The sequence below is a fragment of the Lithobates pipiens genome, unplaced genomic scaffold (genome assembly GCF_037356315.1).
Source record: "Lithobates pipiens isolate NorthernLeopardFrog02 unplaced genomic scaffold, aLitPip1_a1.2 Scaffold_16, whole genome shotgun sequence".
Classification (NCBI taxonomy): Eukaryota; Metazoa; Chordata; class Amphibia; order Anura; family Ranidae; genus Lithobates; species Lithobates pipiens.
The window spans coordinates 204,486,176-204,512,770 of NW_027507748.1; the positions used below are offsets into that span (position 1 = coordinate 204,486,176).

General features: G+C 39.5%; 1 protein-coding gene across 4 annotated transcripts in view; it reads right to left on the reverse strand.

The window, feature by feature from the left end:
* The window catches only part of NDP (norrin cystine knot growth factor NDP), a 200,787-nt gene that overhangs the window by 56,766 nt on the left and 117,426 nt on the right, over positions 1–26,595 (reverse strand). For all 4 annotated transcript variants that reach the window (XM_077480921.1, XM_077480920.1, XM_077480919.1 and 1 more), the window contains exon 3: positions 11,614–11,960. In XM_077480921.1, the coding sequence (XP_077337047.1) occupies positions 11,614–11,787 (174 nt within the window). In that variant the 5' untranslated portion in view covers positions 11,788–11,960. The remainder of the gene's footprint in view (positions 1–11,613; positions 11,961–26,595) is intronic.

A 26,595-nucleotide genomic window follows, 5' to 3' on the forward strand; every position in this document is an offset into this window, starting at 1 on the left:
AAACTGACAGGCAAGGGCCGGGCAAGGAAAGCATTCAACAGAGAAGCAGCTAAGACTGGCCCATGGTAACTCTGGAGAACCTGCAGAGATCCACAGCTCAGGTGAGAGAATCTATTACTATTAGTTGTGCACTCCACAAATCTGGTCTTTATGGAAGAGTGGCAAGAAGAAAGCCATTGTTGAAATAAAGCCATAAGAAGTCTTGTTTGCAGTTTGTGAGAAGCCATGTGGGGGACACAGCAAACATGTGGAAGAAGGTGCTCTGGTCAGATGAGGCCAAAATTAAAGTTTTTGGCCCAAAAGCAAAACGCTATGTGTGGTGTAAAACTAACACTGCCCATCACTCTGAACACACCATCCCCACCATGAAATGTGGTGGTGGAAGCACCATGTTGTGGGGATGCTTTTCTTCAGCAGGGACAGGGAAGCTGGTCAGAGTTGATGGAAAGATGGATGGAGCCAAATCTAAGATGAAAAACCTGTTAAGCCTCATACACACGATCGAACGTTAAACAAACTTTCTGGATTTCTGTACAAAGGGCATTGGCCGTGAACTTGTTAAGCATACACACGATTAGACTTTTTCAGTCAACTTTCACCAAATCATATGGTTTTTCTGCTCTTTACCGCCACATTTGGTCAACTTCTGTATTGCTGTCTGATCTTTTGCATTGGTTTTAAGCATTCGTGTTTGTAGTCAGATGGCTTTCTGTACGCATGATCAGACTTTGCTCCATCGGACTGTTGTTGAAAAGATTGTCTCTTCGCACAGCCATTTGTCCGATGAAAACCAAAAAAGTTTGTTCTCAAAAAGTCTGATCGTGTGTATGGGCCTTTAGAGTCTGCAGAGGACTTGAGACTGGGGAGGAGGTTCACCTTCCAGCCGGACAACGACCCTAAAAATACAGTCAGAGCTACAATGGAATGGTTTAGATCAAAGCATATTCATGTGTTAGACTGGCCCAGTCAAAGCCCAGACCTAAATCCAATTAAGCAACTGTGGTAAGACTTGAAAATTGCTGTTCACAGACACTGTCCATCCAGTCTACTGAGCTTGAGCTATATTGAAAAAAATGTCACTCTCTAGATGTGCAAAGCTGGTAGAGATCCCCAGAAAGACTTGTCGCTATAGTTGCAGAGAAAGGTGGATCTACAAAGTATTGACTCAGGAGCTGAATAGAAATGCACGCCACACTTTTCACATATATATTTGTAAAAAAAAATGAAAACCATTTATCATTTTCCTTCCACTACACAATTATGTGCCACTTTGTGTTGGTCTATCATATAAAATCCCAATAAAATACATTTACGTTTTTGACTGTAACACGACAAAATGTGGAAAATGTAAAGGGGTATGAATACTTTTTCATGGCACTGTATACAGTGCTGTAACTAATGTTTTAGGCACTTGTGAAAAAATGCTGTGGGGATAGACAGTTTATGCACCTACAAAACCTAAACAGAAATAAACCTAAATGAAATGAATGAATGTGTCAGACAGCCATGCAGGGAAAGGCACCAAGCCGGACACCACATCTGCATATGTAGACACGCTGTCTCCTATGGCGACAATTTTGAACAGTTGCTAATAAAGGTTACAATGAACTCTTAGCCCTTGTACACATGGTCGGAGATTCCGTCGGAATATTTCCTATCGAACCGTTTTGTCGGATATTCCGACTGTGTGTGGTCTGCATCGGACTGTTTCCGTCGGAATATCCGACGGACCAATTTTTCCAACTTGCTGGTAAAATTTTCTGACAAAATGCTCCTATCGGACATACTCCGATCATGTGTAGCCTACTCTGACGGACAAAGTGCCACGCATGCTCAGATCAAATTCCTAGACCAAAGCTATTGGCTACTAGCCTGAACGTAGTCCCGTCGTAACGAAATAACGTCATCACGTTATGTACAATTGGATTTTCCGACAACTTAGTCCAACTGTGTGTATGCAACATCACTTCTGGAATTAATTAATTTGGTTGTCGGAATCTCCGACCATGTGTACAAGGGATTACACTTCCTCTACAATGTAGATCTTCACTTAACTGAGCTCCCAGTCTCTCTCACTAGACTTACTGATCCCCAGTTACTGGATCTCCCGAGCTCTTCCAATCTTCTCACTGAGTATCTTCCTCAAGCGTCACCCCCACGTCCCTGCACGGTTCCTAGCTTAGCATTCAGGATACTCCTCAAGCATCACGCCATCGGCCTGCTCGGTCCCTGGCTTGACACAAGGCTGCTCTGCAAGCATCACCTCTGCTGGCTGGGTCTCTTGCTTGACACCTGCTGAAGTTTCCCAACTCTTCACTGTCCCTGGTTGGTGAGAATACTGCTCTGATACTTGCTTCAGCTACTCATTGCGGTCCCTGGTAATAAGGTGGTTGGTTCCTTAGCGGCGACAGCTTTCCTTCTACCTCCGACCATGACAGGTTCTCCGGCTGGGAGAACCATCACTTCTGGTTGGACTGCAAGCCGGAGTCCCAACCTTACGCTGCTCTCTTGCTTCTGGATAGGTCCTCAGACAGCCTAGCAGGCAGACGTCCCCATGATAGGCCTCAGGCTCTGGCCTAGCAGCCTGTTGCAGCACAATACACATCCAGCCAGACAGCTGTGCAGGTGGCACAGAACCCCGATCACCTGACCTCAACCAAATAAACAAGTTCTCCCAGCAGGCCTAGAGACCCAAGAAGATCAGTACCATTGGCTGAAATACCCCATCTATTCCTAATCTGTCCTTGCAATGCCCTTGTCTTTCTAATGCCAGCCATCTAGTGACAGAAGAGAGAAGTGCAGCAATTCCAGAATTAGGATGGAATCAATTGATCTCCTATCAATTGGCCAAGGCAACTACACATGGGAGGTAAATTTACTAGCAACCCTGTCTAAACATCAGGGTGCTACAACAGTATGTCTGGAAATCCTTAACTGTGTAAATGTACCTGGGAGAATCAATGCTGTTTTAAAAACAAAGTATCGCTTGAGAGGGGATATGATTTAAATATACAAATACCATACTGGTGACCCCACAATGGGGATAAAACTTTTTGGCAGAAGGGAGTTTAACAAGACTCGTGGCCACTCATTAAAATGAGAAGAAAAGCGGTTTAACTTTAAACTACGTAGAGGGTTCTTTACTGTAAGAGCAGCAAGGATGTGGACTTCCCTTCCACAGGCAGTGGTCTCAGCGGGGAGCATCGATAGTTTCAAGAAACTATTAGATAAGCACCTGAACGACAGCAACATACAGGGATATACAATGTAATACTGACATATAATCACACACATGGGTTGGACTTGAAGGACTTGTGTCTTTTTTCAACCTCACCCACTATATAACTATGTATTTTTTGACTTATGAACTTTATAGGTTGTTAGTTGATAAATAAAATCATCCCTTTACACCATTTTTTTACAAATGTATGTATAAAATAATGAACTGTTATAAGTCTTGAAGCATTAAATACTTTAACTGCAGTGTTACAAGCTAGCCACAGAGATGTAGCACCCTCCTAAGTAGGTGCTAGCGTGAGTGTATTATAGTTTTTGGTTTTTCTGCCTACCAAAGAGACAGTAGGTAAATGTATGTGCTGTCTGCTTAGCAGAGGCTGTGATTGTTTAGCAGAGTCTGCTCAGTGTGCTCTGGTGTTGCTCATGCTGTCTTGAAATTCCACACTGGTCTTGTAGCTAATGAATGAGCTGGACAGTGGGTGGAAACCATGCAGATCAGAGTAGGAATATCCAATTAGAAGGGGAAGTGCCCCAATGTATGCTGGGTGTCTGCATTTATATTTGATGAGCACATGGTCTGTGGGTCTTCCTCTACAGAGAGAGATCCTGGTCCAGAGGGGGCCTGGTGCCCCTCCTCAGCAATGTAGACATATGCATTTGTTTTCGTTCAAATGCATTTTCATCCGAATTTCAGGTATTTTTGTTATCGTTTTAACAAACAATGATGAAAGTGCAGAATACAAAAAATCCAACATAAACAAATGCTTTATTTTAATTGCCGCAACAGTTCGTTATAGATAGGAGATTCGACATGACGCTGACAATAACAATCTGTGTCTATTGAACCTGTGGTCGAATGTGCCTAACCTTAACTCTGTTAGTCCAAGATTATTCTACATAGAGAGAAAAGATTCAACATAGAGAGAAAAGATTCGACATTGAGTGAAAAGATCGCTGCTGGAATTGGGTGGGAGAAGTAAAATAAAAATAATGATGATGATGAATGTTATTGGCTGATTGTAACCAAAGAGGAGGAGCAGAAAAATAGCTAGAATTAAGTACACATGTACAGCCAACTTAATTTCACTTACGATTGTTAGCAGAGAGAGACACACACACTAAATCATTTCAGAAGACAGTCAATCTTAGCTGGTCCGTTTGTCAGAGAACCTGAATTATTTAGCAATTAAGCATAAGCACAGCAGCAGAACAATAGTGAAGCAAGATACAGTTCAACTTAACTTTTTCATAATAATCTGCTGCTATTGTGTTAGTGTTGTGAACCTGATAGGGATACTAGTGTTGCTAGTGTTGTGATAGCCTCAGAGGCTGCCCGTTTTGTGGAGGGGATTTATTATTATAGATTCTATATTATAAATTGAGATTCTATATACCCTATCTTGTTACATGTCTGATCAGTGATCACTATCACCAGTCCATTTTCTGTTTGAACTTAATATATTCAACATGAACGACAAAGATTTGACAAAGCAGCGAAAAACATACAAATGTTGAATCTTTGGCTTATGGTGTCTCAAAAGTTCTAAGAAAATTCGACAGAGCAGTTAAACTATACAGAGTCATACAGTTTAGAACATTCGACAGACACCATAAGCCTTCAATGACAGATTCGACCTTAATTAATTTGGATTTTCAGATGAATACAATTTTTAACGAAAAACTAAGTAAATAAAAACAAATTTTGGGTGTAACTAAATAAATGCATTTTTTGGATGAAAACAAAATTCCAAAACAAAATATTTCAGTGTGCACTATAACATTGAAGCTGAAACCCATGGTTCTCCTAAAAGCTGACTGAGAATGTCAATTGATCCTGTCTGGTATCAAGGAGAAAGGTGACCTGCGGCCAGCGCCTTGTGAGTACAGATGCCTAAAGGCATCCTAGAGACTGCTGTTGCTAAATCTCCATCTTGGTGCTAGAAGTCAGCATACTGGGTATAAGCTAAAGGGGACACTGGCTAGTGTCTTGAAGAAGCAAGGGCCACTAAATTCCTTCTGCTACAAAGGGACTTGCTCTATTCTGTACAGCCTGCTGCATAGTTCTATTGACAGTCTGCTATACAGTTCTTTTGAGAAGGCTGTCCTTGCTTGTGAATAGTTAATTCAGAGTATCCTACTAAATTCCCTCTCCTATCAAAGTTCTCCAAATAAAACAAAAAAACACATGCCCCAGACTGGCTATTGGAAACAATCATCCGAAGAGTGACTGGCTGTGAATTAAGGGAGGACTGGGTAAACAAAAATTGAAGCAGCTCCTACAGGGATAGCTCTACAGATACATTTTATTTTAGGGCATGTATTCTTGATGGTAGAATTCACCAGTCTACACCTGCATCAAGCGTAAGTTTATTGGAATCTACTAGCATCTACTTTTCAGCTCCCTACCAGGTAAGGAGTCAGTTTACTTACAGAAACAGATTTACAATGTACCATGGGATAGCTTCAAAGAGACCAGCTGCATTTTGGATTTAAATGTCGGCACACTTATTTTTCTTACTTCAAAAAAGAGTACATGTGCTATACCAATTTACCACTTCTAAGTTTTATGTTTTTATTTTTGTTAATCATTCAGAAGTCTCCTGTGTTTATTTGCTAGTAGTTTTATTTGTATTCTACTGTGAAGTAATCAGCATAGGAATTAAAGTCATTACTTTTCAGTTTAAAATAGAAATGAAAGGCAAAACATTTTGTGTAGATATAAAAAAAAAAAAAATTATAAATACCTTTTATACATTTTTATAAGTGATCATATTCCCTCTGTTCTCAGCTGCATAAGAGCTGGGGGCTGGGGGAGGAGAAGCAGCAGTACACTGAGCTTCCCAGTAAATGGCTGTGCAGGGGACACGTTAAGTCTGATCATTGGAGGAGAGCACACTGAGTTCCCAGTATAGAGCTACAGAACTGACCACGGTGTGTTCTCCTGCTTAGTGTGTGGTCAGCTTTTTTCCATCAGGAAAGCAAAGGGACTAGCAGGAACATCAGGGAATCAATCACACAATTTCACACAAGGGAATCAATACAAAACAAACAGGAAACTTTCCCATACAAGTACATGGTACAGCAGCCACACATCGGGAATATGAAATGTCGGGGTAACCATTGCTTTTAACTTCATTCTAAAGTTCCAGCTCATGGTTGTTAACCAGAATCTATATAGTCAGACTACCTTGAGTCTCTGGTACAGTGCAGCATATAAAGTCACTTCATCAAAGCTTAAATACAGGGAAAATAAGATGTTAACTTCACCTGTAGTCTCTGGTACAGTGCATTACAGTGTATAAAGTCACTTCATCAAAGTTAAAATACAGAAGAAATAAGAGGTTAACTTCACTTATGTAAGGGTTCTCTAACCCTTAGATAAGTGTTCCACTTATTTATCAGCCGCGTGCTCGTACATCCTGTAATTAATAACGTAGCACTTGAACTTTTCTCTCCCCCATCCTCTCTTTACTGTCATTCTCTTCTAGGACTTTGAATAAGATAAGAAGGAGACATTTTAGTCAGCCCATATATATATATATATATATATATATATATATATATATATATATATTGTGACAGAGCGAGGCTCTGTCCCTATGAAATTGGAGGAAAACGAGACACAGACACAGAGTTTGCATATCTGCGGACTGCAAGACTACAGAGTGTAGCTTTTAAATGGAGAAAACTGCTCTGTCAGTTTTCTCCAGGTTTTGCTAGTTTTGGATGGGATTCTGTAGTCTGGAGATCCCTGAGAGTCATGGGTGGGACGGGATCTCCAGCCCTGTGTCCGGGTCTTGGTGATAACGAGCAGGGTGTGTGCCCAGCTGCACATAGGCCATATAAATGAAGGGCTGTTGGTAGAGGATGGTGGTGTGTGAGCAGCTTGCTGCTTGAAGCTGTGCATGGCCAAAGCTGTGTGAAGGACTTGAAGCTGTGTGCGTCCAAGGAGCCGTGTGCTGTGTGTCGAAGGGTTTGAAGCTGTGTGCGTCCAAGCAGTTTGTTGGACGGGGCAAGTACCTATAGCAGCACTACTGCTGAAGAGTAGCCAGGTGGGCTAGCATTATAGTTTGTTTATACAGTGATGGTGGAACCCCCTGCAAGGGAAGATTACTGTTAAGTAAGCCAGGAGGCTATAGTTTGTTTATACAGTGATGGTGGAACCCCCTGCGAGGGAAGATTACTGTTTGTTTGAACTTATTCTTTACCTTTAACTAAAAGTGGGCTTGCCATGCCCTAAAATGCCTGCCTGATGTGGACTAAAACATGCATCTACCAATTGAGTTAAATACCCCAATGTCACAATATATATATATATATATATATATATATATATATATATATATATATATATATTGTAATGTTCGGGGGACCAGGTAGATCGCAGGACACAGGCTTTTCATACAACAAAGGGTTTATTAACTTAAATAGCTTTACAGCAGCCAAAAACAAAAGGAAAAAAGGTTTGTAGTCTCACCGACTTGCAAAGTCCAGAACAGCTGTCCTTATCAAAACAGAGCTTGATCTTGATGGCAGGTAGCTTCCCCTGCCAGGAGCCTTCCAAACAGGACACTGCTGTCCACTTCAGTTGCTGCAGCCCAAAATAAACACCATCCACCATGTCTTCTACACTCCTCCACACCCATCTACCACTTCCTGTCTTGTTTTTTAAAGACACTTCCTTAACAGGTGGGTTAATCAATTTTTATTCCCTTAAAGAGACCACAACCCAAACAGAGGGGAAATATAGCGTCCTTCCAGGACCCAGCCACGGCGTCCTGTACAATATATATATATATATATATATTTATTTATATTTATTTTTTCATTTAACCAGCAGTTTAAACCAAAAAAAAAAAAAAAAAAGACCCAATTTCCCCATCCACACACTTGTTGTGGATGGAGGAATCTTTATTATTCTGACAGCAGGGAGACTTCCTCACCATCAGAATACACTGATCAGTGCTGGTGGCACTGATCTTGCAGAAAAAACTCAACAGACAATTTTGTTTTAATCCATGTATGGCTGACTCATAGCTTTCTGTTATACTTTAAGGCAGAAATTAACCCATTTAATAAACACTTCGGAGCATGCTTATGGAAGTTCTATTCTACACGGTTTATGTTAGCTAGAGTATACTCAGCTAGGTACTAAATTCTTAAACAGTCACGCAACCATATTTCCTTCAAGGCTCAGCAACAGTAAATCCATATAAGGTCAGCTTTAAAGCGGAGTTTTGCCCAAAAAAAAAAATGTAATCGGCAGCTACAAAAAGTGTAGCTGCTGACTTTTAATAATTGGACACTCACCTTTCCTGTGGTCCAGAGATGTAGATGTAAGAAGCCCCGATTCTCTCCCCCTCCTCTCCATGGCGCCAAAATACCTACTGCGGGCTGGCTAATCTTCTGGGACCTGTGACGTGTCCCAGAAGATAGCAGGGAGGGATGGGGGAGAGGTGAACTTCCTTCTGTTGCCACAGAGCCCCGGGAGGAAGTGGGAGCTGGATGCCTCTAAAAAGAGGGTATCCACTCCCCCCTCAAAAAAAAATGACATGCCAAATGTGGCATATCAGGGGGTCACGTAAAGTGGAAGTTCCATTTTTGGGTGGAACTCCGCTTTAAGCAATTATTTGACTTTTTAAGATCTGCAGTGTAGAATTTTTGTTTCTGTCAGAAGTTGCTTCTTTCTTCAAAAGCTCCCTAATGCAGTTTAGAAGGCCAAATGCAGGACAGAAGGTAGACAACTGTGGATCAACTGTACCTGTAAATTAATTCTTTTTTATGCTCCTGTTCCACTGATGATGATTCCACTGATGATGCACTGTGACGTGAAACTAGTTGGGCCACAAACGTGTGATGTCTTTTACACTCACTGAAGTCGGCTATCAGCAAGGCTCCATGTGATTTGAATGCTTTTTATTGTTCTGAATAATGTGAGTACCTTGTGGTGTTTTTAACAATAAACGTGTACTAACAGTATTCACGCTATGCGCGGTTCCTTTAGCTCTATAGTTGGATTCAAAGTTGTGACGTTGGTATTGGGGAATATCATATATTGAAACCTGGCCACTGTACCATACTGATCCCATTTTGAGACATGGGGTCCATTATTTCTCATGTGTATTTGATCTCTGTAATTGGGGATCACAACCATCTGGTAAGAGGCTTGATTATGGAGGAGGACATGTGTGTATGATGGAATTCCTTAACAATTCATGTGGTTTGCCCCCTGGTGAAATATATCATTATCTTGAGAAGAATTAGATACACCTTCACTCCACTATATGCTTTCATTGCTATTGGCACATGGATTTATTTCCATATTGAACCTTATGGACTATTCAATTCTCTGATTGTATATTGATAAATTTTCAGTATTTCATTTCTTGTATAGTAACCAGAGGCACACTATTATTTATGTTTTTATATATATATATATATATATACAGAGGGTATTGAAAGTTTGGGCACCCCAGGTAAAAATGTGTATTAATGTGCATAACAAAGCCAAGGAAAGATGGAAAAATCTCCAAATGGCATCAAATTACAGATTAATTATAATCTAAATTAATTATAATATGTCAAAAAAAGTTAGATTTTATTTCCATCATTTACACTTTCAAAATTACAGAAAACAAAAAAATGGCATCTGCAAAAGTTTGGGCACCCTACAGAATTTATAGCATGCACTGCCCCCTTTGCAAAGCTGAGACCTGCCAGTGTCATGGATTGTTCTCAATCATCGTCTGGGAAGACCAGGTGATGTCAATCTCAAAGGTTTTAAATGGCCTGACTCATCTGACCTTGCCCCAACAATCAGCACCATGGGTTCTTCTAAGCAGTTGTCTAGAAAACTGGAACTGAAAATAGTTGATGCTCACACAGCTGGAGAAGGCTATAAGAAGATAGCAATGTGTTTTCAGATGTCAATATCCTCTGTTTGGAATGTAATTAAGAAATGGCAGTCATCAGGAACAGTGGAAGTTAAAGCAAGATCTGGAAGACTAAGAAAAATATCAGACAGAACAGCTCGCAGGATTATGACAAAAGCAATTCAAAACCCACGTTTGACTGCACGATCCCTTCAGAAAGATCTGGCAGACACTGGAGTTGTGGTACACTATTCCACTATAAAGAGATACTTGTACAAATATGGTCTTCATGGAAGAGTCATCAGAAGAAAACCTCTTCTATGTCCTCACCACAAAAATCAGCGTTTGAACTTTGAAAATGAACATATAGACAAGCCTGAGGCATTCTGGAAACAAGTTCTGTGGACCTATAAGGTTAAAATATAACTTTTTGGCCGGAATGAGCAAAGGTACGCTTGGAGAAGAAAGGGCACAGAATTTAATGAAAAGAACCTCTGTCCAACTGTTTAGCATGGGGGTGGATCAATCATGCTTTGGGGTTGTATTGCAGCCAGTGGCACAGGGAACATTTCACGAGTAGAAGGAAAAATGGATTCAATAAAATTTCAGCAAATTTTGGATGGTAATTTGATGCCATCTGTGAAAAAGCTGAAGTTAAAGAGAGGATGGCTTCTACAAATGGATAATGATCCTAAACACACCTCAAAATCCATGGGGGATTACACCAAGAGGCGTAAACTGAAGGTTTTGCCATGGCCTTCAAAATTTCCTGAGCTCAACATTATTGAAAATCTATGGATAGACCTTAAAAGAGCAGTGCGTGACAGACAGCCCAGAAATTTCAAAGAACTGGAACACTTTTGTAAAGAAGAATGGGCAAAGATACCTCAAACAAGAATTGAAAGACTCTTGCCTGGCTACAAAAAGCGTTTACAAGCTGTGATACTTGCCAAAGGGGGCAGTACAAGATATTAACTCTGCAGGGTGCCCAAACTTTTGCAGAAGCCATTTTTTTTGTTTTCTGTAATCTTGAAAGTGTAAATGATGGAAATAAAATCTAACTTTTTTTGACATATTATAAGAATGTCTAATCTGTAATTTGATGCTATTTGGAGATTTTTCCATCTTTCCTTGGCTTCGTTATGCACATTAATACACATTTTTACCTGGGGTGCCCAAACTTTCGATCCCCACTGTATATAGTGACTCTGAATGATCTGAGAAGCAACTAAAACTTATCCTGAATGCAAGGTAAATACTCCTAAAGATACAAAGGATTTGCCCATCGACACAAGCCCAAAGCCTGTTGACAGAGGCCCTTAGGCATTTTCCATGAAAGGAAAGCTACATATCTGCTGACACTAAATAAAAATTCTAGTGTAATAAACACAGTAACTTATTTCTAGGTACAAATAACACAGGCTTACACTATTTGCAGAGCAAAGTCATAAATAGCAAAACTTTTAATAAACAGGATTGAATATATAAGCAAACTTAGACATACCTTTGCAGTGCATTTGTGCTGTGGGTGATTAATAGAGTCCACATAGTGGTGCCGCATACACCGGTTTGGATCTGACTCAGTGAGGAAAGTGTTGCTCTTTTTACTGTCTGCGCTAATTAATAATGATCCCAGGGAGATTGCAGAAATCCAAACAAATAGGACATAGTTTCCCATTGTTTCCAAAGTCTTTCCAGGATGTAGCCAAATAAGGACCTTACGGAAATAGGATCCAGTAGCACAAGCCACGTGCTTTGTGTACAGTAAAGTCAATTGCTTGCATTATCTTCCCAGTTGCCATTGGTCCTGATGCTTTAATTGGATAATGAAATTGTAATCCATTGCTTCACCTGTGACAAATTAAAAAAACAATGAGTGCATTTTCTAATATATGTAGTTTCTGTCTTCCATTCAAGTCTATGATCACATTAACTGCTTCCCTTGAACACAGCAGATCACCAATGTGATCTATGTGACCAATCACAGTGAACAAAAATGTAAACACAGACTGCATGTTGTAGCCATTAGCTCTACTTCTCTTCACAGAGAGAATGTGCATGAGAAGAAAGCCATCTACAGCACTGATTGTAGCCACACTAGTGTAAACTGTCACACACCAGTGCCCAATTAACATCTGTTCCAGTGTCAGCAGTGCAGCATCTCTGTCAGCCAAAGTATCATAAAATGTTATCTGACCAGGTCTGATAGTCCTTAAAAAATCATTAAGAGGTAAAGATATATATTTTATGGGGTAGGACCCATCCACAAAAACCTTTAAACCAAAAATACAAGAACAAGTGGCTTTAACTATTCCACGTCAGTTAATCAAATAGAAATGGAAAATAAAGTTGGGTAAAGTTGCGGCTGAGGAGGCAAATCTGTTTCTTAAAATATGCCTTGTGGTCAAAAGAGGCCTTTCTGCAATCAAAGGATAAAAAAGGGTCAATGCATATTGATTGATAGTTATAATACAATGTGGCTAGAATGATGTGGTCCAGAAGAAGAGTGTGGCTAGAGGACATTCAAAGTCCATCACTAATAAATAGATACTTATACATTTAAAGCAACTAATAGCCACATAAAGGAACTCCAGAGAAAGAGAAGTCCTCATATATCCAAGGTAACAACATGCAGCTTCAAGACTTACTGTAAAGAGCAAATATAAAGCCAGTCCCTGTGCTCCAGAAGAGGAACTGAGGTCTGTATCATGTACTGTGTGTATCAAGAAAAGTACTTAACTTAAAGTAGTTTACCTTTAACCTCAATTAACCTCCCTAACACAGGTGGTTATGTGTTCCAAAAAAAACCCACTGACAACAACTTCCTTAGATAATGCTACAGTCCAAGGCAAAAGCATCAACTCAATTAGACTTGCCCATAATGCCCTCAAAGCAGCCAAAACCAAGTACAGTAAATGCATAGTTCATTAATGCTTATTATATACTTATCAATTCCCTGTAGTGGTAGTAAGGGTAAAAAAAGGGGTCCATGACAGATAATATGAGCATGACCAGTTTTGCCGGTTCCAACTGGCTGCATCAGAGGCAATGGTGTGGTATTCCCATACTCAGAAAGAATAGCATAATGTGTTTTGGGGTGTCATTCTCTAATCATGCCTAATGTATGTTAGAAATACATATATATATTATATATAACAAAAGTATTGGGACGTCTGCCTTTAGACATGAACTTTAATGGCATCCCAGGCTTAGTCCGTAGGGTTCAATATAGAGTTGGCCCACCCTTTGCAGCCATAACAACTTCAACTCTTCTGGGAAGGCTGTCCACAAGGTTTAGGAGTATGTCTATGGGAATGTTTGACTATTCTTCCAGAAGCGCATTTGTGAGGTCAGGCATTTATGTGGAGTGGACAAGAAGGCCATGGCTCACAGTCTCTGCTCTAATTCATCCCAAAGGTGCTCTACCGGGTCGAGGTCAGGACTCTGTGAAGGCCAGGCAAGTTCCTCCACCCCAAACTCGTTCATCCATGTCTTTATGGATGTTGCTTTGTGTACTGTTCCAAATCATTTGGTGGAGGGAAGATTATGGTGTGGGATTGTTTTTCAGGAACTGGGCTTGGCCCCTTAGTTCCAGTGAAGGGAACACTTAAGGCGTAAGCCTACCAAAACATTTTGTTCAATTTCATGCTCCCAACTTTTGGGAACAGTTTGAGGATGGCCCCTTCCTGTTCCAACATGACTACGCACCAGTGCACAAACAAGGTCCAAAAAGACATGGATGAGCATGTTTGGGGTGGAGGAACTTGACTGGCCTGCACAGAGTCCTGACCTCAACCCGAAAGAACACCTTTGGGATGAATTTGAGTGGAGACTGTGAGCCAGTGCCTGACCTCACAAATGCACTTCTGGAAGAATGGTCAAACATTCCCATTATCCCACTCCTAAACTTTGTGGACAGCCTTCCCAGTTGAAGTTGTTATAGCTGCAAAGGGTGGGAAAGGTGCAGTAGCAGCAATTAACCACCAGAAGGAGCTTTGAGGCTGTGATAGACACATGAGCATATCTCATGTTCCTAACATTACCTTCTTTGAGGAACAGCCTTTGTAACAATACAAAAAAGCACTGCTGAACCTTTCTATAATAAAGAAGTCACTTTAAAAAGGTTCTCTTTGAAACTCCATTTTGTCAACACAAAATATAAAAAATAACCTAAGATTTAGTATAAAAAGTCTTGTGGATACCAAGTGCTTAAGGAAAGCCCTTCAATTTATGAGAGATCACAAGATTAATAGGTATATTACGTTCTTTATATCATCTCAGGATGGTCTTATTGGCCAAAAAAATGTCATTGTGTGTCCACCATTAAGTCTCATACACACTTCCCCCCTCCCCAGACCACTATGGGCAGCGCTCTCAGCCATTGGGAGCCGATCAGCACACGCCCCTTCAATAGAAGACTCCATTACACATGGGCCGAATGTCGGCCGGTTTCTATTGAACAAGCCCATGCCACCCAGCATTCAGCCCATGTGTACTAGGCTTTACTTTGTTTTGGAATCATTGTAATATGAGCCATTAACCACTTCAGCCCCGGACCAATTAACAGCCTAAGGACCAGAGGTCTTTTTACAATTTCGCACTGCACTGCTTTAACTGGTAATTGCGCGGTCATGCAATGTTGTATCTAAACTAAATTTGCGTAATTTTCTTCCCAAAAATAGAGCTTTCTTTTGATGGTATTTGATTACCTCTGCAATTTTAAATTTTTGCGATATAAATGGAAAAAGACTGAAAATTTCGAGAAAAAAATATATTTTCTACTTTTTGTTATAAGAAAAATCGAATAAACTCAATTTTAGTCATACATTTAGGGCAAAATGTATTCAGCCACATGTCTTTAGTAAAAAAAGAATTATTTTTTTGTCCCAAGTGATTGAATAATTACACAAAAAAAAAAAGTTTACAAAAGTTGTCACTAAATGATATATTGCTCACACATGCCATAGTTATATGTGGAATTGCACCCCAAAATATATTCTGCTGCTTCTCTTGAGTACAGGGATACCACATATGTGTGACTTTTTGGGAGTCTATCCGCGTACGGCACCCCGAAAACCAATCACTGCCTTCGGGATTTCTAAGGGTGCAAATTTTTGATTTCACTCCTCACTACCTATCACAGTTTTGATGGCCATAAAATGTCAAAATAACACAAACCCCCCCCTCCCCCAAATGACCCCATTTTGGAAAGTAGACACCCCAAGGAAATTGCTGAGGGGCATGTTGAGCCCATTGAATATTTTTTTTTGTCCCAAGTGATTGAATAATGAAACAAAAAAAAAAAGTTTACAAAAAGTTGTCACTAAATTATATATTGCTCACACATGCCATAGTTATATGTGGAATTGCACCCCAAAATATATTCTGCTGCTTCTCCTGAGTACGGGGATACCACATAGGTGGGACTTTTTGGGAGTCTAACCGCGTACGGCACCCTGAAAACCAATCACTGCCTTCAGGATTTCTAAGGGTGCAAATTTTTGATTTCACTCCTCACTACCTATCACAGCTTCGAAGGCCATAAAATGCCAAAAATAGCACAAAACCCCCCTCAAATGACCCCATTTTGGAAAGTAGACACCCCAAGCTATTTACTGTTGAGTCCATGAAATATTTTATATTTTGCCACAAGTTGCAGGAATATTCATTTTTTTTTTTTGCACAAAGTTGTCACCAAATGATATATATTGCTCACACATGCTATGGGCATAAGTGAAATTACACCCCAAAATAAATTCTGCTGCTTCTCCCGAGTATGGGGATACACATGTGGGGGACTTTTTGGAAGTCTAGCCACGTACGGGACCCCGAAAACCAAGCACTGCCTTCTGGATTTAAATATAAAATGCTACAAAAAAAAAACTGTTAGCGATCGCAGGGATCAGGCCTGACTCTGCGAACGCTGCAGTTATGTGTTTAGTGTTTTGTAAGTGACAGTGATCGATCGATACTGCACTTGGGTGGGCTGGGCGGAGGGGAAAAACGCAGGTGCCAGCAGGTATCTGGGCTGATCCCGCTAACAATGCGTTTTTTTGGAACCCTAAACTGCTGAGGACGCTAGTATAGATCTGATCAGATCAGATATTGATCTGTTCAGATTCTATACCACTACGGGAGGTGTATGCTTTGCGCGTGGGTGTTAGCGGTACTGGCACTAACCTAGGGCTGCCTGGGGCCCTGACCCTAAAACCTAATTGATATCACCCGCCGGGTGATCAGGGGGTTAAACCTTTATTGGGTAATAAATGGTGGGTGCCCTGATGCTATAAAAAGCAAACTAACCAGAGTCACCCATAACACTTATACGGTGATCACTGGTGAAAGGGTTAACTAGGGGCAATCAGGGGGTTAAAATCTTTATTAGGTAGTGAATGGGGGTCCCTGGCGCTATATAAAAACCTGACGGGGAACCTAAATAACTAACTGGCTAACCAGCATCACCAGTGGCACTTATACGGTGATCGCTGGTGAAAGGGTTAACTAGGGGAAATCGGGGAGTTAAAACCATTATTGGGTAGTATATGGGGGTACCTAGCGCTATAAAAACCCGGCGGTGAACCTAAAAAAATAACTAGCTACCTAGCAGCACTAGTGACACTAATGCAGCGATCAGAAAAATGATCGCTTAGTGACACTGGCAAAAGGGGGTGAAAGGGTTAACTAGGGGCAATCAGGGGGTTAAAACCATTATTGGGTAGTATATCGGGGTACCTAGCGCTATAAAAACCTGGCGGTGAACCTAAAAAAATAGCTAGCTACTTAGCGGCACCAGTGACACTAATGCAGCGATCAGAAAAATGATTGCTTAGTGACACTGGAAAAAGGGGGTGAAAGGGTTAACTAGGGGCAATCAGGGGGTTAAAACCATTATTGGGTAGTATATCGGGGTACCCAGCGCTATAAAAACCTGGCGGTGAACCTAAAAAAATAACTAGCTACCTAGCGACACCAGTGACACTAATGCAACGATCAGAAAAACGATCGCTTAGTGACACTGGCAAAAGGGGGTGAAAGGGTTAACTCTAGGGGCAATCAGGGGGTTAAACCTTTATTGGGGGGTGGTAGGGTGCTACCCTGGACCTAACACTAACTGCCCTGACAGTTTTTACTTTTACAACTGACACTGAATGCAGTGATCAGAAAATAAATGATCGCTACAATCAGTGACACTGTGACTGGGAGGGGGAGGGGGGCGGGGGGATCGGGGGGTGATCGGGGGGGGGGGGGGGGGGGTTGTGTGCCTATGTGTGCCTATATGTTAGTGTATTGTTGGTGCACACTTAGGCCGCGTACACATGGGCGGACTGTATGGCGTACTTAGTCCGTCGAAACACATTTCAGCGGACAGTCCGCTCGTGTGTGGGCTTCAGCGGACTTTTTCAGCGTGCAGTCTGGCGTACTAAGTATTTCGGATTTTTCAAAATTCTGTCCGTCGTACTTTGGTTTCAGCGGACAATCCGCTCGTCAGTAGGCTAGTTCGACGGACTAAGAATGGCGCATGCCCAGAAAGGATTTACACGGCGGAAGGGTGCTTTGCTGTGTATTCGACTTCCTATTTCTAGTCCCGTCGACGTGCTGTACACGTCATCGCGCAAGCTTTCGACGGACTGTTTGTGCATCCGTGTGTGGTCAAGTCCGTTCAGTCGAAAGTATGACGGACTGTCCGTCGGATTATATGACAGACTAAGTACGCCATACAGTCTGCCCGTGTGTACGCGGCCTTACTTTCACTCTTCTCCTCGTAGTCCGGTCAAAAAGACCGCCCAGAGGAGAATGACATCACTTCCTCCCTGCCTGTGTTTATTATACACAGCGGGGGGAAGCGTCTCATTCGCCAGGAGCGATAGAGAGGGGATGGCCAGAAACCAACGGCCATCCCCTCCTCCCCATCGCTCCTGAAGCGCAACGGACTGCCGCATCCAGCGGGAGGGGGTCCGATCGGACCCCCCACCCGCTGGAAGGCAAGCACGTACATGTACGTGCTTGTGCCTGTACATGTCATTGTGATGACGTACATTGGCATGTGGCGGTCCTTAAGTGGTTTAGGAATGTGGATTAATATGAGTATTTTTTTCTTCTTTAAAATAGTATATACTGTATTTTGGCAGGGCGTGGGCATAAAATGTCCACACATTTTTTGGGACATCAGGTTCTGGAGCTTTGTAATTCTTTAAGGAATGTTATACAGATTGTATTATCTTTATTGGGATATCTCGGTTAAGATTAGTTAAAGAGGGTTCTGGAATTCAGGGAAGGGGTAAGGCTTGGAAGAATTCCTCTGCATTATTCTGATCAAGCTTTTCAGGGGCAGCCATGTTGAACTTCTTTGGATAAAGTTGGATTTATACAACCTCAGCAACTGAAGTTGGTCTGTTTTTTTTTTTTTTCATATGACCATTCTCAATAGTCAGATTTTGTGATGTTTTTATGTGTAAAGTAGGGCACCTTCAGCTTATAGTATCAAGATAAGTGGTAATATAACTATTGTCAATGAACCAATTAAACCAATGAGAAGTCACTGAGGTCTACAGGAACTCTACTGGTTTTAATTAAAAATGTCCAGAATTACAACTTTCATGTGTTCTTTTTGCGTATATCACCAGATGCAACATGTTCTGGAAAGAAGGCATTATACTCTGGTAATCCCTTAGCTTTTCCTTTCATATATTTTTCATTTTAAAATGGCCAATCATTAGCAAAGAAACTAGAAGCAGCTGAGAATCATAATCAATATAGAACTAATGATTATTTAAATCTTACACATAAGTATAGTAAAAATCACTGCTACAAACAGTAGTCAGAAGGTTAGTAGTAGTAGCTGCAGTAGAAGATACAAAAGTAATTATTCCACAAGACTTTTATAAAAAAAAAATACTCAGCTCTCCTGAGGAAAAAAACGGAACACATAGGACACCAGTATTATAATGGAATTCCTGGGTGGCACTAAATAACACTTCATAAACAGTACTGCTGTACAGTTTGAAAGCCAAGAACAATACCAGTGCCAAGTTGAACTTAAAATCAGGTCAGTTCTATTTAACTTAAACAAAGCTGCTATTTGTTTGAAAAATTCTGAATTAAAATACAAGGGATGGTAAATGTTGCATACCGACAAGGCTGAGCAACTGTAGAAAGCTTTAAACTCAAACACATCAATTTTAACACCAAACTGATTGTAAGGCATATTAATATTTCTTGTACTTTCCATCATATGCTTTGCTAGCTCATAAACTGTTTTTTATTAGTACTTGGCAAAATACAGATTTGAAATATGAGAGAACAATATGGGTGTGCATATGAATGAAAGAAGCACTAATACAAAACTCTGGGTCAAACCAGCCCAAAAAAAAAATAATGAAATAATATATGATCTTTGCCTGTTGGCGCTTCCTCACTACTGATGTGTTAACAAGCCATTTTATAATTAGAAACAGATGAATTAAAAAGCTGACATCGCTAAGGCATTGAAATATTAATTGAAAATGTCCAAAACAAACAGAGGATAATTAAACGCAGAAATAGTCATATACTGTATTTTACTACCACTATTGTACTACCATTACAGCATCAGTGTATCCCCAAGCTACACATTTGGAAAACACTGCAAGCACGTACTGAGAGCAATATAGGAAATACAAAACAGCAAAAGAGTTCATGGGTCCCATTTTAAACACGCCCTTCAAAAAAATAAGGTGGTGGTTGAACATTATGAAACTACTGGATCACCTAAAGATGTCTTTCCCAAAATTAAAGAGACTGCTACACTTTTATTTCTATGAACATGGATGATTTTAAGTGCAGCAGTGGTTCCTGGGACCAATAGTTTAGCTTTTCCACCAAGATCCACTGGTTTGGGTTTCAATGAAATGTCTCTCATAGACATCATGATTGTTGCCTAATCCAACCAAAATAATATTTTTAGCAGCCTTAGACTATAATTGGATGTTGTGACGTGAATGAATTGCTGTCTGTCATACATGGCCATATCGGCCCTATGTCAATATTTATATATAAAGAAGTTACTCTCAAAACCCTTCTCCTTGAACGAAAAAAATACAGTATTGCATAGCTTTTCTGTTGTTATCAGAATCAGTGATAAATAGTGAACAATAAACATTAAAGTTATTTTTGACACTACTGATACATTGGTCAATCATATTCAAAGAAAGGCTCATAAATATAAAAGACTAAACATAATTTAAGCTATTAGTATAATTAGTGCTGTTTTCGACTCTGTAGCAGACCATGTACAAGAATGTATAGGTTAAAACAAAAGGTCTGAGTGTCTAGAAGTCACGAGCACCACAACACTATGGAATACAGAATAGGCAAATAGACAGAAGAATGGGGTTTTTGGTTTGGTGAAATATACAACAAACAGTCATTTTATAAAATAATTCAGTTTTATTGATACAAAATGGTAAAAACATTAATAAAAGAAAGTTTTTACATGTATTTCGGCAGTTAATCCAATTAACTCAATATGTTTCGCTATACAAAATACATGTTTTTACCATTTTGTATCAATAAAACTGAATTATTTTATAAAATTACTGTTTGTTGTGTATTGCACCAAACCAAAATTCTTCATTCTATTTGCCTATTCAAGAATGTATAGATGATTATTTTAGTTTAGTTAAAATTTGGAAGATTAGTAAAAACCTCAAAACATTAAATATTTTCTGAAAACAGAGACCCAGGAGAAAAAAATGGTTGTAATTCCAACTTTTAAGTCATATGATATTAATATAACCATTTCATCAAGCACAAATTTTCATAAAAATATACACTAACGATAATTATAGTGCACACAAATGCAATATATTACCCAATTGTTTGATACATTATAAAAGATAAGGTTGTGCCAAGTAAAAAGATACCCAACATGTCAAAACTTTTTTCATTTTATTTTTTATTAACAAATAGCCGCTATGGCAGGTAACCAGTTTTTATTGACAAATATTGACCAAAAGAGAACCAATAATTCTCTTTAATAAAACATCTGCAGTTTATTTAATCCCTAATGTCTCCCCTGCAGTCTATTAAAACTGAACAGATTGTGCTTCAGTAATTTCTTCCTCAGCCACAGTGGGTGAAGAAAATGAGAGCTGATACGGGAACAGGTATGCTGACGCAGAGTTTGGATGTAAAGCATATGCCTATATTCCAGGTGAAAAGCGATCCAAGCTGGAGAACCGAGCCATAGAGGGCATTTTTGTAGGCTACAGCGAGCAAACTAAGGGTTACAGAATCCTACAACTGAAGACTGACAAAGTAACAATAAGCCGTAGTGTTTTTTTTTTTGAGGAGAGTCCTTCACCAGAAACACAGATCCCTGAAAGCTGTGAAGTGAATGTGCAAAGCAAACTTTTGCAGAAGTGAGAACTCACATTGCTTTAATAAAGTTCCCCCATCAGATCCTGCTAAACTGCCTGAAGTCAGAAGATCCACTCAGACTACAAAGGGGATACCACCCCCCAAGCTGTCATAAACTGTCAAAACACACAGCATACTAGAACCAACATCCTGGGAAGACATAGATAAACTGCCAAAACATGAAGCCAATACATGGAGGAAGGCAGAAAAAGAAGAATTAAATTCAATTCAAGAAAATAAAACCTGGACACTCACCCTCCTAACCTGAAAACGATAGGAAGTAAGTGGACTTTCAAAGTAAAGTCAGACACAGAAGGGAAAATCCACAAATACAAAGCCTGACTAGTTACCAAGGGTTACTCCCAGAAATTCAGTGAAGATTACGATGAAACATTCCCTCCTATCACTAAACACTCCACCGTCAGAGCACTTCTTAGAATCCTCTTCTTCTTCAAATACTGATGTTAAAACTGCTTTCCTATATGGAGACATTGAGGAGAACCTCTACATGGAACAACCACCAGGGTTTTAGCAAGGAGACAACCTTGTGTGTACACTTCAGAAGAGTATCTACTGTCTTAAGCAATCTGCAAGGATGTGGAATGAGAAAGTGAATGAAGTGCTTACTAGAGAGGGATTCTTAAGAAGTAAAGTAGACCCCTGTCTCTACTCCAGGAATCAAGAAGACAGATGGAAATACATTCGTATCTATATCGTTGGAATTATAACTTGTTTTGAACAAGAAGGAGATTACAACCAGTTCACAAGCTGAAAGAAAATTTTTAAATTCAGAAATGTTTTAATATTTGAATTTTTGAAAGAGATAGGGCACGTTAGCAAAGAAGATGGAAGTTACCTTCTCAACCAATATTGGAAAAATCTCAGAAATCTTGGAACAATTCAATATGCAAGATGCAAAGGAACTGAAAACTCCCATGGAACCAGGCTATCAAAAGAGCAATGAAGCAGAAAACTTGTTACCCAACTATGACGTATCGCAGAGAATCGGTAAGCTGCTATATGTTGCCACTGTGACAAAACCAAACATAGCCAGAGCAGCGGGCATACTATGCAGGAAAGTTTCAGCCCCTTGTCAGCGTGACTGGAATGCAGTAAACAAGAGTGATGCAATACCTCAAAGGAACAATGTAAATGAAGTTACAGCTGCCAACAACATCAGATCCAAAACTGGCCGGATATGTGGATGCTGATTTGGTTGGAGACGGTAAAGACCACAAATCCACAAGTGGATTAATCTTCCAGTATGGGGAAGGAACCATAAGTTGGTCTAGCCGAAAGCAAACAACTGTCGCTCTATCTTCAACTGAAGCAGAGTACATTGCAGCAGCACATGCATGTCAAGAAGCGATATGGATTTGGCAATTTTTCATGGACTTTTGGGATAGACATGTCAAAACGGAATTCCCATTGTTGAAGACAACCAGGTATGTATAAAGCTTAGGTTAACAGAAAGGGTCAATCCTAGGACCAAACACATTAACGTCAAGTAGCACCTACTGAGGAGCAATCAAGAGCAAGGTGTTATTGACATTCAATACTGCCCATCAGAGGCGATGACTGCCAATGCACTCACCAAGCCTTTGATGGAGGAACATCATAGTTATTTCCAGAAGAAGCAGAATATAATTTGACAAAGCACATGCTGTTGAGAAGGGGTATTTGTTGGAAGAACAACAGCATGTAATGTAAAGTTGTTAATAAACTGACAATACTGTATGCATCATACCTATCTATGCCAGCAGGTGGCATTGTGGTATTATAGCTTACAGTTCTTATATGCTATGATATAACAGGCTGTATTGTCTATCTATGCTAAATGCACTAGTTTGTGTTCTCTTCCTGTTCCATGAGGATAAAGACATGTTCTGATATTTCTCATTAACAGTAAAGTATTCTCTGTATCCAAGAAGCTTCCAACGCATAATTATATCAATACTCTGCATAATAGCAGTTAGTCTCGAGTCATTTGCAACACTAAGCTATTTCTATGTACAGTACAAAGCAAACTGATAAGAGGCATGGAGGAATTCAGCTATGAGGATAGATTACAGAAACTGAATTTAGTCTCTCTTGAAAAGAGGCAATTAAGGGGGGATATGATCAACATGTATAAAAACAGAAGGGGTCCACATAGTAGTTTTGAGTTATTCACTTTAAAGTCATTACAGAAGACAAGGGGGCACTCTGGAGGAAAAGAGATTCATCTCCAAATACAGAAAGGTTTCTTCACAGTAAGAGCTGTGAAAATGTTGACTAAAGTCCCTCAAGAGCTGGTTCTGGCCAGCTCAGTAGATTGTTTTAAAAATGGCCTGGATTATTTCCTAAATGTGCATAATATAACTGGGTACTCACATTTATAGGTAAAGTTGGTCCAGGGAATATCCGAATGCCTCTCAGGGGGATTAGGAAGGAAATGTTTCCCCTGCTGGAGAAAATTGATTCATGCTTTGCTGGGGTTTTTGCCTTCCTCTGGATCAACTGTGGGTATAGGAGTGTGTATATGGGATTGTCTGATTTTTTTTTTTTCCTTTCATTGGTTGAACTAGATGAGCTTTTGTCTTTTTTTTTCAACCTATGTAGCTATGTAATACAAAATCCAATTGATTTGTAATTAACTTATTCTAAAGTTATTTCTCTGGTACTTGTATGTTGCTGTTACACCCACATATGAACTAACATGCTGGATTGGAACCAATCAAATATTTCTCTTTATAGTTAAAGATGTTATCAGTTTAAAATGTTCTGCCAGCTTATGCTCAGTAAAAGTATTGTATTTCCATACATACACATCTTATACTGTAACTAATGTTAATGTTTCTACTAAGAAAGACTATACTCAGACATAAACTGAAGTTCCATTTGTCATTGCATTTAACTATTATTATTATACAGGATTTATAACTAGAGGTAGAATAGTCATTGCTACACTTACCCACATATTGTATTTACATTAGACTGGCACATTAATTACAATAGCTACCACGCTGTAAAAAAGTGGTATGACTTGTAGAAAAAAGTGGAGCTATATACATATATATGTTTATTTAAGGGGACCAGCTTCAGTGAATATCTATAAACCTAACACTTTTCATATATCTGTCACTACCTTTATTCAGAGCATAGGAAGACTTTGCCTAGCATGTTCTACAGAGTCCTTATTAAAAGTCAACATAAGCTGCAACACTAAACAATTAGCACATAAAAATGCAATAATTGTTTTAACCAAATGTTAACAATACCCTATTTGTAAAACGTTACCTTTTTCTAGCATAATAGCTTTTTATCAGTAACAAAGGACCAGATCTGTATATTTAACATTTTTTTATATATAATTTTTTTATAATTATTTAGAAAATTTAATTGAGCAGAAATTAAATCTTTATTTCAGCTGTCACATGCTGCTTATCTGGAAATTGTATTTTCCTGTGGACTAAATTTCTCATAACAAGAGGTTTTGCATAAGGTCAGCACATAGCTTCCCAATCAGTGTGACAAACAAGCCAAAGATTTGATTCTCTATGTGATAACTCGGATTACTTCTGCCAGAAATTGGAAATGTCTCGCTTGAACCTCCAGAAAGTTTAGATAGCAAGCAAGGAAGTGAAATACTTTCTAAAACTGGTATTTAAGAAAGACTTCAGAAATGGTTAATGGAGCAAATTGTTAAGTTCAAAGTACAGTAGAACAACCAATCATAATGAATTTTACCAGGTTTAACCACTTCAATATTGGACACTTCCACCCCCTTCCTGCCCAGGCCATTTTTCAGCTTTCAGTGCTGTCACACTTTGAATAACAATTACGCAGTCATGTAACACTGTGCCCAAATTAAACTTTTCCTATTTTTGAGACAGACATAGTTATCTTTTGGTAGTAAATACCACCAAAAAATTTGAAAAAAAAGGAACACATTTTTAGCAGTTACAATTACAAAATGTAGGCCAAAATGTATTAAGCTACATTGCTTTGGCAAAAATAACCCAGATCAGTGTATATTATTTCGACTGTATGTAAGTTGTAGAACCTACAATCTATGGTCGATATGAAAATTGATCAGTCCTGAAAACTGCCTTTCAGTTTTTGAGACCCTAACATTCTGTAACAGGACAAATATCCCCAAATGACCCCTTTTTGAAAAGTACACATCAAGGTATTTTGTAAGAAGCATGGTGAGTTTTTTTAAATAGTAATTTCTTGTGTCAATTTTTCACAGCCGAGACGCATAGAGACGCCCAAAATACAAGGAACACCTTTGGGCTTTCAAGGCGCATAAATTATCCATACATTATACATCAAATTTTCTGACTATCTATCAAATTTTTGGAGTCCCTGGAGCACCAGGACAGGGGAAACACCCACAAAATGACCACTTTTTGGAAAGCAAACACCCCAGGGATGGTGAGTCTTTTAAAGACTTAATTTTTTTGCCACAAGCTTTTGGAAAATGCGGAAAGAAAATTTAAGTTTTTTTTACATAAAGTCAGTTTAATAAGATATTTTTGGCATGTAGCATGGGCACACCCAGAGCCCATTTTGATACTCCTTCTGAGTATAGGAATACCACATGTGCAGACTTTTTCACTATTTGCACTGATTATGTACAGGACATTGCACCTTGTGTATAACACACATCAATTATATCAAGTGTCTGCCCACAAAAGAAGAGCAAAAGAATACCTGTTTTTCCAGGAGTGTAGTTGCTCTGGGGTAGGGGGATTGAGTTTTTTTACACTATAATCACTTATTACAGTGAGGTTCACTGTATAAGCATTCATTCATGATGTCATTGTTTACTATTGTGATTGCTGTTACTGGCCACAGCTATTACATGGTACAGTACCTCTGTGATTGTCCCTGTACTATGTGACCAATTACAGTAATACAATTATATCACTTACAATTCAAGAAGTTAAATCATTTAATAACAGGAAGTAAGTAACATACTTAATAACCTTCCCGACTTTAAGACTTTGGGGCCTGATTGATATAATTCAGAATTTAATTAAATACAAAATTACCATTACTTTTGAAACCAGGCATGGACCCAGAAGATGTGTCTTCCGATCAA